Source organism: Carcharhinus amblyrhynchos, chromosome 26 (genome assembly GCF_965287045.1).
Source record: "Carcharhinus amblyrhynchos chromosome 26, sCarAmb.v2.hapA, whole genome shotgun sequence".
In the NCBI taxonomy this organism is placed as follows: Eukaryota; Metazoa; Chordata; class Chondrichthyes; order Carcharhiniformes; family Carcharhinidae; genus Carcharhinus; species Carcharhinus amblyrhynchos.
In genome coordinates, this window is record NC_137349.1 from 42492166 (window position 1) to 42505232 (window position 13067).

The following is a 13067-nucleotide window of genomic DNA, read 5'->3' on the forward strand; positions in this document are numbered from 1 at the left end:
GAGCGCTGATTTCCCCATTCTGCACACCACAGGGAATCAGAGTGGGCGAGGAGTGGAGCATGGAAACGTCCATGTGTGTGAGAGAGAGAGTGTGTGTGTGTGAGAGAGTGTATGTGTGTGTATGTGTGTGCGTGAAGGTTCAGTTTGTGTATACACAGTGAGGGTTCAGTCTGTGTACACACAGTGAGGGTTCAGTCTGTGTACACACAGTGAGGGTTCAGTCTGTGTACACACAGTGAGGGTTCAGTCTGTGTACACACAGTCAGGGTTCAGTCTGTGTATACACAGTGAGGGTTCAGTCTGTGTATACACAGTGAGGGGTTCAATCTGTGTACACAGTGAGGGTTCAGTCTGTGTATACACAATGAGGGTTCAGTCTGTGTACACACAGTGAGGGTTCAGTCTGTGTACACACAGTGATGGTTCAGTCTGTGTACACACAGTGACGGTTCAGTCTGTGTACACACAGTGAGGGTTCAGTCTGTGTACACACAGTGAGGGTTCAGTCTGTGTATACACAGTGAGGGTTCAGTCTGTGTACACACAGTGAGGGTTCAGTCTGTGTACACACAGTGAGGGTTCAGTCTGTGTACACACAGTGATGGTTCAGTCTGTGTACACACAGTGAGGGTTCAGTCTGTGTATACACAGTGAGGGTTCAGTCTGTGTACACACAGGACGGTTCAGTCTGTGTACACACAGTGAGAGTTCAGTCTGTGTACACACAGTGAGGGTTCAGTCTGGGTACGCACAGTGAGGGTTCAGTCTGCGTATACACGGTGACGGTTCAGTCTGTGTACACACGGTGAGGGTTCAGTCTGTGTACACACTGTGAGGGTTCAGTCTGTGTACACACTGTGAGGGTTCAGTCTGTGTATACACAGTGAGGGTTCAGTCTGTGTACACACAGTGAGGGTTCAGTCTGTGTACACACAGTGAGGGTTCAGTCTGTGTACACACAATGAGGATTCAGTCTGTGTACACAGTGAGGGTTCAGTCTGCGTATACACAGTGAGGGTTCAGTCTGTGTATACACAGTGAGGGTTCAGTCTGTGTACACAGTGAGGGTTCAGTCTGTGTACACACAATGAGGGTTCAGTCTGTGTACACACAGTGAGGGTTCAGTCTGTGTACACACAGTGATGATTCAGACTGTGTACACACAGTGAGGGTTCAGTCTGTGTACACACAGTGAGGGTTCAGTCTGTGTATACACAATGACGGTTCAGTCTGTGTACACACAGTGAGGGTTCAGTCTGTGTACACACAGTGAGGGTTCAGTCTGTGTACACATAGTGAGGGTTCAGTCTGTGTACACACAGTGAGGGTTCAGTCTGTGTACACACAGTGATGGTTCAATCTGTGTACACACAGTGAGGGTTCAGTCTGTGTACACACAGTGAGGGTTCAGTCTGTGTACACATAGTGAGGGTTCAGTCTGTGTACACACAGTGAGGGTTCAGTCTGTGTACACACAGTGATGGTTCAATCTGTGTACACACAGTGAGGGTTCAGTCTGTGTACACACAGTGAGGGGTTCAGTCTCCGTATACACAGTGAGGGTTCAGTGTGTACACACAGTGAGAGTACAGTGTTTTATGTTGTATATTTTGTGTTTTCTAGCTCGCTCTATGATGTTGTTTTCCTGTATTCCGATGCCCACGATTCGATCTCAGTTATCGAAGCAGGTGGAAGAGGGTTCCTATGGTAAGGGATTATTCACAGACACACTGACTGACTGTTCAATCCTCAGCACCTCTTACCCATCACAGGGAACATTCCTCTCTCAAAACGCTGACCGGAAAATGGAGTTTCAGCTTCAGTTCATGTGAATCGGGTGCAGCAGGCGGTAAAGGAGGCAAATGGTACGTTGGCCTTCATTGGGAGAGGTTTCGAGAGAGGAGCAGGGATGTATTGTTGCAACAAACAGGGTCTTGGTGAGGCCGTGCCTAGAGTATTGGGTACAGTTTTGGTCTCCTTATCTGAGGAAGGATGTTGTTGCTGTCGAGGGAGTGCAGCGAAGGGTTTACCAGGATGATTCTGGGGATGGCGGGACTGATGTGAGGAGAGATTGACCAGGTTAGGATTGTTTTCACTGGAGTTGAGACAAATGAGGGGGGCGAGTCCCATAGAGATTTATAAAATTCTAACAGGACTGGACAGGGGAGGTGTAGGGAGGATGTTCCCAATGGTCGGGGAATCCAAAACCAGGGCTCACAGTCTGAGGAGAAAAGATAAACCTTTTTGGACGGAGATGGGGAGACATTTCTTCACTCAGAGAGTGGTGAAGCTTTGGAAATCATTACCACAGAAAGTAGCCAAGGACAAAATGTCCAAAGATGTGTAGGTTAGATAGATTGACCATGCTAAACTACCGTTAGTGTCAGGGGATTAGAAAGGTAAATACGTGTGACTACGGGTATAGGGGCTGGGTGGGATTGTTCTCAGTGCAGTTTCGATGGGCCGAATGGCTTCCTTTTGCATTGTTGAGCCTCTATGATTCTCAAACTTTCAATGTTTTCAAGGAGCAGTTAGATAGAGCTCGGGGCTAAAGGAACTGACCCTCTGACAGTGCGGCACTCCCTCAGTACTGACCCTCTGACAGTGCGGCACTCCCTCAGCACTGACCCTCTGACAGTGCGGCACTCCCTCAGCACTGACCCCCTGACAGTGCAACACTCCCTCAGCACTGACCCTCTGACAGTGCGGCACTCCCTCAGCACTGACCCTCTGACACTGCGGCACTCCCTCAGCACTGACCCTCTGACAGTGTGGCACTCCCTCAGCACTGACCCTCTGACAGTGCAACACTCCCTCAGCACTGACCCTCTGACAGTGCGGCACTCCCTCAGCACTGACCCTCTGACAGTGCGGCACTCCCTCAGCACTGACCCTCTGACAGTGCGGCACTCCCTCAGCACTGACCCTCTGACAGTGCGGCACTCCCTCAGCACTGACCCTCTGACAGTGCGGCACTCCCTCAGCACTGACCCTCTGACAGTGCGGCACTCCCTCAGCACTGACCCTCTGACAGTGCGGCACTCCCTCAGACTGCACCAGAGACTCATTCTGAATCTTGTGTTCCAGTTGCTGTCCTGTTGAATGTAGAAGTTTCCAAGTCGGAGACATGGTTTCTCAATCCATTCGCTCGCCACACACACTGTCAGAGCTGCTGAGATTTTCCAGCATGTTCTGTTCTGGGTGAAATATTTGGAGTGGTGTCTGGAAACTATGAGAGGAAGACAGACCCCTGAGAGTAATTAGAGTGAGGGAGATAGGGGAGGATTTGAAAAGAGGGTGAGGCATTTATAATGGTGGCCCTGTCTGAATGTGAGCTGCTCTCAAATTGGGCGGAGAGATGGCAGGTAGAATTTAATCCAGATAAATGCGAGGTGATGCATTTTGGTAGAACTAATTTATGGGGGAGTTATACAATAAATGGCAGAACCATCAGGAGGATGGACACACAGAGGGACCTGGGGGTGCAAGTCCACAGATCCTTAAAGGTGCGGCACAGGTGGAGAAGGTGGTGAAGGTGGTGAAGAAGGCATATGGCATGCTTGCCTTTATAGGACGGGGTATAGAGTATAAAAACTGGAGTCTGATGTTGCAACTGTATAGAACCCTAGTTAGGGCGCATTTGGAGTACTGCGTCCAGTTCTGGTTGCCACACTACCAGAAGGACGTGGAGGCTTTGGAGAGAATGCAGAGGAGGTTTACCAGGATGTTGCCTGGTATGGAGGGTATTAGCTTTGAGGAGAGATTGGGTAAACTGGGGTTGTTCTCCCTGGAAAGACGGAGAATGAGGGGTGACCTAATAGAGGTGTATAAGATTAGGAAGGGTATAGATAGGGTGAACAGTGGGAAGCTTTTTCCCAGGTTGGAGGTGACGATCACAAGGGGGTCACAGGTTCAAGGTGAGGGGGGCGAGGTTTAACTCAGATATCAGAGGGACGTATTTTACGCAGAGGGTGGTGGGGGCCAAGCAGGGTGGTGGAGGCGGACACTCTGGGATCATTTAAGACTTATCTGGATAGTCACATGAGCAGACTGGGAATGGAGGGATACAAATGAATGGTCTAGTTGGACCAATGAGCGGCGCAGGATTGGAGGGCCGAAGGGCCTGTTTCCTGTGCTGTACTGTTCTTCGTTCTCATGTGAGAGTGTGAACAGGACTGCCGTGAGGGTAGACAGGGGCAGTGATGGTGTGAGCTGTGACTGTAGTGGGCTGTGTGTGTGTGTGTACGCACTTGTGCATGTCTGTGTGTATCAGGAAGGGCAGTGTGTTAATCTCTACATATCCACAGTCTCTGATTGTCATTATTTTCTCGCAGCCTCCATCTTCACTTGGCTCCAGTCGGCTATTGCTCTCACCGATGTGATTTCCACTGTTATGTTTAATAATATATACGCTGCCTCACTCGAATGGCAGAGCAACATCTCCCTCCTCCTGGCTGCCATCGTGTGCTGGTTCAGCACTATACCCATCGTGTGAGTACCATATCTCCTTAAACATACTGCGGACTGCCCCTGCTTCCCAGCTCATTCCTGTTTGATAAACATTATTGCATTTCTCCATCCTCAAATCCACTCTCTCACTGTCGCAATTTCTTCTCTCCTTGCTCCAGACATTCTGCGCTTTCCCAGAACTTCCTCTCCGCAATAACTCAGGAAGCCCAATTGGAAAAGAACATAGTTCATTACAGAATGCAATGTAAAGACACCACCATGGTGTACACATACACTAATCCCTGTCTGGTGCAGCAGGTCAGCAGGCCCAGTCCTGGGCCTGCCTTACAAAGCACTCAGGTAATGAGTTCCAGTTGGGCAGGCCACTGCCTGTTACCGGTGAACCCCGTCCCCCAGGGACATCAATCAGTGAGTCCCCATGGATCTTGTGGGGGTTATCACACGCTCCCAGTATCCTGGCTCTTTCCCAGAGTATTTATCCCTCCCTCACTCAGCCTGAGTGTAGCAGAGACAGACAGCACTGCACAAAATAGTCAATTCAATCTCCGCCTGAGACACAGACTGCTGGATAATCACATCCCACCCAACTCCCCATCCTCCAATCACATCCCACTCAACTCCCCATCCTCCAATCACATCCCAGCCCAAATCCATTCTCCTCCAATCACATCCCCCCACAACACCCCATCCTCCAATCACATTCTAGCCCAAATCCCTTCTCCTCCAATCACATCCCACCGAACTCCCCATCCTCCAATCAGATCCCCCCACAACTCCCCATCCTCCAATCACAATCCAGCCCAAATCCCTTCTCCTCCAATCACATCCCACCCAATGCCCCATCCTCCAATCACATCCTAGCCCAACTCCCCATCCTCCAATCACGTCTCAGCCAACTCACCATCCTCCAATCACATCCCACCCAACTCCCCATCCTCCAATCACGTCCCAGCCACAACTCCCTCTCCTCCAATCACATCCTACCCAACTCCCCATCCTCCAATCACATCCCCCCGCAACTCCCTATCCTCCAATCACATCCTGGCCTAAATCCCCTCTCTTCCAATCACATTCCACCCAACTCCCCATCCTCCAATCACATCCCAGTCCAACTCCTAATCCTCCAATCACATCCCAGTCCAACTCCTAATCCTCCAATCACACCCCAGTCCAACTCCCCATCCTCCAATCACATCCCAGTCCAACTCCTAATCCTCCAATCACATCCCAGTCCAACTCCTAATCCTCCAATCACACCCCAGTCCAACTCCTAATCCTCCAATCACATCCCAGTCCAAATCTCCTCTCCTCCAATCACATCCCAGCCCAACTCCCCATCCTCCAATCATATCTCAGCCCAAATCCCCTCTCCTCCAATCACATCCCACCCCCAACTCCACATTGTCCAATCACAGTGCCATGGACCTTTCCCCTCGATGGGGGGGCTGTACGGAGTGAGCTGTATTCTGCAGCTTCCTGAGGAAAGGGACTGGGCCAGTGACCCAGAGGCCCAGGCTCCGGGAACACGGCTCTAAATCCCACAACAGCTGGTGGAAATTCAATTCAATTCATAAACTCTGGAACTGAAAAGCTAGTCTGATACTGAAACCATTGTCGATTGTCGGAAAAACCCATCTGATTCACTAATGTCTTCTAGAGAAGGAAATCTGCTGTCCTTACCCAGTCTGGCCTACATGTGACTCCAGACCCACAGCAATGTGACTGACTCTCAACTGCCCTCTGAAGCAGGCCACTCAGTTCAAGGGCAATTTGTTGGAGGTTATTTATTAGTGTCACAACTAGGCTTACATTAACGCTACAATGAAGTTACTGTGAAAATCCCCTAGTCGCCACACTCCAGCGTCTGCTCAGGTACACCGAGGGAGAATTTAGAATGGACAATGCACCTCACCAGCACGTCTTTCAGACTGTGGGAGGAAACTGGAGCACCCGGAGGAAACCCACACAGGCACGAGGAGAACATGAAAATAGACAGTGACCCAAGGCAGGAATTGAACCCGGGTCCCTGGCACTGTGAGGCAGCTGTGCTAACCCACTGTGCCACCCTGAATGAGCTAGTTATTGTCTGACGTACGATGACAGAATGAATAAATGAGTTTCATGGAGAGAAGAGTGTTGGATGAGGAGGCTGGAGACACGAGAGGAATCTCCTGATAGCTCGCGATAGGCGTAGCTCAGGGAGAGGGAATCCTGAGTACAGCAGGGTATTGTGGAGTGGGACTTGTTGAACGGGGAGGGTAAATGGAATGAAACCACCTCTTTAAAAATAACAACAGATAACTGCAGGGTAAGCGTGGAGCAGGAACAAGCAGAGCTTCATGTTGACAGGAAGAAATGGAACTCAGGTCTAGCAATTCGGAGGAGTTAGGTTGCTATGAGGGCCTCAAGGGTAGGAATCGCAGGATCACCCCTTGATATCGTTTCCCTGACAGAGTTTTAATCCCCAGTGAGACCAATAACTTTTAACAAGAAATTCACATTTCCAAAGAACAAAGAACAGCACAGGAAACAGGCCCTTTGGCCCGACACACTCGTGCTGCCCATTTTAACACTCAGTGAGTGCCTCATTCAAATCCTTCTTCTACCTAAGACTTTTGTCTACATCTCGTGGACTCCACTAAAAGGGGGTGCAAATTTAGAGAATTATATGTGCGCCAGGTTAAGGGAGGTCTAATTTAGGGACAATTTGTTACACCAATCAGCCTAACAGCGCATCTTTGGGGTGTGGGAGGAAACCGGAGCACCCGGAGAAAACCCACGCAAGCACGGGGAGAATGTGCAAACTCCCACAGACACCGGCCCAAATCCATGTATCTGCACAGCAAACAGTGATAGTCACTGAGCTGTCGTGTTGCCCGTCAGATGGTCCAGTTTAAGCGTACACCAACGACGTGAAGCACTAGGCTACTCTCGAAACATCCAAGAGCAGCCCTCGCACGACCCACCGCGTGTATGCCCCTTGTTGGCCAACAAGGTGGACCGAATCACCAGTGGATGTAAAAAAGAGACATCAATAATCCACTTCAGATCAGCCATGATCTTATTGAATGGCGGGGCAGGCTCGAAGGGCTAGATGGCCTACGCCTGCTCCTATTTCTTATGTTCTTGTGTAATAAACATGGGTGAGATGTGGGCATTGAGGGGAGTGAGTATTGAGGGGGGAGTGAGCATTGAGGGATTGAGGGAGAGTGAGTATTGGGGGATTGGGGGGAAGTGAGTATTGAGGGGGAGTGAGTATTGGGGGATTGAGGGGGAAGTGAGTATTGAGGGGGGAGTGAACATTGGGGGATTGAGGGAGAGTCAGCATTGAGGGATTGAGGGGGAGTGAACATTGAGGGGGAGTGAGTAGTGGGGGATTGGGGGGGAGTGAGTATTGAGGGGGAGTGAACATTGGGGGGGACCTTGCAGTGATGGGGCATCGGCAATTGGGGGGGCATAGCAGTGATGCTGCTGTGGTGGTTATTGGGGGGGAGAGCTCCCTATAAATGTGCAGTGGGGGGGGCAAACAGCCCCAATACCTTTGTGAGGGGAGGGGAGGCGCAGTTAGGAGGTGTTTAAAGTCAGTTTTGATCAGGCAGTCTAAAGTTGGTGCCCCGATCTCTGTGGAGAGGACCTCACAGCCTCTAGCAGTCCCCACTCTGCCAGAGTGACGGGTAAACTATGCCCCTGATTTTTCTTTGTCAGCGACTCTGGTCTGAAAATTTGGCAATCCATCTGGAGAGAAACACGCCGGATTTCAGACCCAGACCCGCCTGTGATATTCAGTGATAGCCTAAGGAAGCCTGATCTTCACAATAGCTTGCTCTGTGTCCTTCGCCATGGCAACATGATTCACATGGCCAAACGTGTAGGTAAAATGCTAATTGCCTATCTTTGAGAGACAACTTTCTTTCACCTTGGGTCAAAACGCACAGTTTAAAATATTAATGTTTACAACCCTAGCCTTCTCAACACTTCTCTGGGACTTTGGACCTTGAGTCTATCCACTGTCACCATTGTCTCCAAAAATAAATACCTTGACATTTTTCCCAGTAAAACAATTTAAACCTTCCTTTGATATCTAACAACCAAAACACCCAGGCTGACTGCAAAACCAGTCACTCCATCCACTTACCATAAGATCCCAAAACATAACAATGTTATAAATCTCACATAAAGATAGACAGAGGAACATTATTTTTTTGAAAATATGGAATTATGAGAAAAGAGCAGGACATTGGGACCAGTGAGATGGCTCTGCCAAAGAGGAGGAAGGCCCTGAATGTGTGAGTGAGAGGGGGGCAGTGGAGATGGTACAATAGGAACATTGGGGCATAGGAATTAGGAGCAGAAATCGGCAAATTCAGCCCTGCAAACCTGCTCCACCATTCAATCGGACCATCGCTGATCACCCCCTGGTCTCAAATCCTCTGTCTTTTCTCGTTCAATCTGAATCTCAAATTCTAGCATGTTGTGATCACTCTTTCCAAGGGGATCTTTGACAACAAAACTATTAATTAATCCTTCTTCATTACATAATACTGTAATAGAACAGCCTGCTCTCTGGTTGGTTCCATAACATGTTGCTCCAAGAAACAATCCCTCATACACTCTATGAAATCTCCCTCGAGGCTACCATTGCCAGTTTGATTGATCCAGTCAATGTGCATGATAAAATCACCCATGTGCCATTCTCACAAGCCCTCATTATTTCTTGGTTTATATTATGCCCCACTTTGGCAGTTTGTTTGGGGGTCTGTAGATTACTCCTGCCAAGATATTATTTCCTTTATTTTTTTGTTTCCACCCAGTTCGATTCAGCAATTTCCCTTAGCGCCAGCGTCATTTCATAATACAGCTTTCATGTCATCTTTAACCAACAAAGTGACTCCACTTTTAATCCATCCTGTCCATTGTTCTGGAATAGGGAGTACCCTCAACTTCCAGAGTGGAGCTAGTGGCCATGTTTTGTGCTGTAATGTTTTTGTGTGTGTGTAGACTGTTTAATTTGTCTGTATTTCCAGGGTTTACAGTTGGAGAATGAACAGGAATGATTATAACCAGATCCCAGGCATTGACTGCCCACGGAGACTGACCCCAGAGGAACTCCACGATTTCAGTGATGACTGCTCCACATCGTCCACTTCAAGCTGAGCCGATACCCCGAGCCTCTGACAGGAGCTGTCTGCTAACTGGAAATAAACCGGAACCACAGGGTTAAAGCTGCAGAGAACAGAGCCAACAGTTCAGTGGAAATTCTGAAGGTGTTAGACTGGAAATTATTGTAGCATCAAATCCTGAGCTCAGGCTCAGTTCGAGAGGCCTTTATAAATCGTGTTTCAGGAATTAGGAAGATTATTGTAATAAAGAGTAGAAACCTTATTATGATAATTTAAATATAATTCAGCAGTAAAAGATTCTGAATTATAATGCTGTGATTATTAAAGATATCAGATTCTTGTAAAGGGTCATCTAGACTCTAAATGTTGGCTCTATTCTCTGTCCACAGAGGCTGTCAGATCTGCTGAGATTTTCCAGTGTTTTCTGTTTTTGGTTCTGATTCCAGTATCCGCTCTAACAGGTTGATGCCAATTCTTTTCCGATGGGAATCTGCTGTCCTGACGCAGTCTGGGTCTATTTGCGATCCTGAATCACACTGGTGTGTTTGACTTCACTGCCTGCTGGAGTGACCTAGCAAACAGTTCAGTTCTGAATAACCATTCAAAGAGAGAGAGTAAATGCCAGTGCTGCTCCGTGTGGCCATGTCCTGGACAGCGTCAGCACGGGGGATGATAATGTGTGTGAACTTTCTCAAATATTGAATTGAGGCTAATTTCGCTCGCGGCGTCTATTTGTTCAATGACTACGGTTGGCTCATTCGATAGCTAAAAACTCCCAGATTTTGCAATAACAGCTTGCCTTGCTGAGGTTTTTTACTCTGTCATTCCAGCTCACAAACACTGACCTTATCTGTGACAGCATGAACACTCTGACTCTGGGCTCTCAGCCAATCCCATACACCCTTATCTTCACTCCCACTTCCTGGTCCCATCCACTACTGGGAGGATTTACCAGCGAAAAAACAGGAAGTGGATCGTGTGAATGAATCAGCAACATTACACAGTGTCAGAGAATAGAATTGTCTCTTGAAAGATAGTTACTCCACTTTACAAACTTGGTTTGTTCTCACTGGAGCGACAGAGGTTGAGGGGTGACCTGATACAACTCTACAAGATTGAGGGACATGGACAGAGTGGATAGTCAGAAGCTTTTTCCCAGACACAGACAGATACAGCTCTGATACAACCCAGACACTGCCCAGACACAGCCCAGACACTGCCCAGCTCAGCCTAACAAGCTTCTGTTAAATGCAAAGTCAAAGGTTTGGAAACAGTTTCCTGACATGTTGTTAATTGAAGGAAATCCCACAACACCAGCTTAAAGATTTCTTTCTGTTTTACCCCAGTCCAATGCTGGCATCTCCACATCATGTTATTAATTTCCTTGTTTTAACCCCCCCCACCTACTCCCAAACCCCACCCACAAATATAAATACAGCCAATGGAAACTGTGAGCATTTGTGTGCGACTTACTGCTAACTTACTGGGCCTCATTTTACACTAATAACGAGAGCTGGTTTATTCTCATTGAGACATATATATATACACAATTCCGTAAAACCCACCTTTGTCTCTAATTCCCTGAGTAACTTCTCAATCACTCTGTCCCCACACTTGCTATAAGACCTGCTTTGGAAGTGCAAGGTGCTGAAGAGGTTTATGTTCTGCTGATTACAGCTGGTCAGACTCAGGATCAGACTGCTCCCCTGACCCTCGAGGTTATACTTTGTGTTGTTTCCAGAGGGTCAGACTGTGTTTCTAATCTGAGCTGTACCTGTCAGTGTAGTTCTCCGGCTCACTCCTTATTATATTGGTATGGTACCTGACACACTGATTTCTGCCAGCATTGTAATTAACATAACCCAATTACTCTATGCCAATGGGTTTGTCTACCCAGAGAGGGTATAAAGGACAGGACTGGATATTGATTGAGCCAATTCTAAGAGCCAGGCTGCCTGAGAGACAATTCTACCAAAGCTCCTAGTCCAGCGAACCCCAATTCAAACTGGAGGAGCACCTCATCTTCCGATTGGACACTTTCCACTCTGAACATTGAGTTCAACAACTTTGGAGCATCAGATCCCCCCCCTCCCCCCCAACTTTCACCCCTTTTCCTTTTTTCCCATTTCTTTCTTCTTTTCATCTTATTCGTCCATGTTTATTCTTTCTCACTTCCATGTTTCCACTTCTCCGTTCCCACTCTCCATCTTACCCCCACCCCCCAGGCTACCCATCCCTTTTAGCACCTTTCTCAGCCTCTTCATCCTCATTTACATTCCTATTTGTCCAGTTACAGCTCCCCCTCCCACAACCCTCATGGTATAAATATTTTCTTGGCTCTTATCTCTGACGAAGGGTCACCCAGACTCGAAACATTCAGGTTCTCTCTCCACAGATGCTGTCAGACCTGCTGGGATTTTCCAACATTTTTCCGTTTTATTTCGGATTTCACAGTATTTCGCTTTTATCCATCGAAATTCTGATCTATTGTTCCATCCGAAAACTCCACAATATTGTCTCCTCAACATCTATCCAATGTAGTCTATTGAGGTAAATGATTGGTATATCCGTCTGTTCTGACTCAAATGAAAAGGAGTTCTGTGGCCTCCACGTTTACTGTCTCAGTGTTCAGTTGGCCAGTTTTGCTTCTAGTCTCCAAAAAGGGCTTTATTTTACTTTAAAAGAGACATTTCGCTACATTCCAGTGGAAGAGACATTCCACTAGGAACACGAGGAAACCATTCAGGGTGTTCCCCAGAATGTGACCCCAATCGGACTGTAAAACTCGGACTCCCTGGGCTGTGTGTCTCTGAGCTGGTGGAGGGGATTGCTGGGCTGGGTTTCCTTCCAATGGTTCCTCAGTTCCCTTGTCAGAGGTGGTCTGGGGGCTGATTCTAGGGGTCTGTCTGGACCCGTTGGTGCCTGTAAGAGCAAATAGATCAACATTGTGTCTCACTCACTGAGCATGTCTGCCTGTGATCAGCTAAGGGAGAGTTTGCCCTAAGCACCAATCTCACCTTCCCGGACAGAGTGATCTCTGTCTTTGCCCACTGTGGCATCCTCCGCCATCCCAGTCATAAGAACATAAGAAATAGGAGCAGGAGTAGGCCATCTAGCCCTTCGAGCCTGCCCCGCCATTCAATAAGATCATGGCTGATCTGTCGTGGCTCAGTTCCACTTTCCCGCCCTCTCCCCATAACCCTTAATCCCCTCTCTTATCAAAAACCCATCAACCCGCATCTTAAAAATATTTAGCGAGGCAGCCTCCACCACTTCAACGGGCAGAGAATTCCAGAGATTCACCACCCTTTGAGTGAAGAAGTTCCTCCTCAACTCCGTTCTAAACCGCCCCCCCTTTATCTTGAGGCTGTGCCCTCTAGTCCTACTGTCTTTTTTGAGCGGGAAGAGTCTCTCCACCTCTATCCTATCCATCCCATTCATCATCTTATACGTCTCAATGAGATCTCCCCTCATTCT

At 48.2% G+C, this 13067-nt stretch overlaps 1 protein-coding gene across 1 annotated transcript in view; it reads left to right on the forward strand.

The window, feature by feature from the left end:
- The window catches only part of LOC145358616 (solute carrier family 46 member 2-like), a 21914-nt gene extending 11835 nt beyond the window's left edge, over positions 1-10079 (forward strand). The window contains exons 2-4 of the mRNA XM_080212825.1: positions 1624-1707; positions 4335-4491; positions 9495-10079. Of these exons, the coding sequence (XP_080068951.1) occupies positions 1624-1707; positions 4335-4491; positions 9495-9624 (371 nt within the window). The 3' untranslated portion in view covers positions 9625-10079. The remainder of the gene's footprint in view (positions 1-1623; positions 1708-4334; positions 4492-9494) is intronic.
- The last annotated feature ends 2988 nt before the right edge of the window (positions 10080-13067 follow it).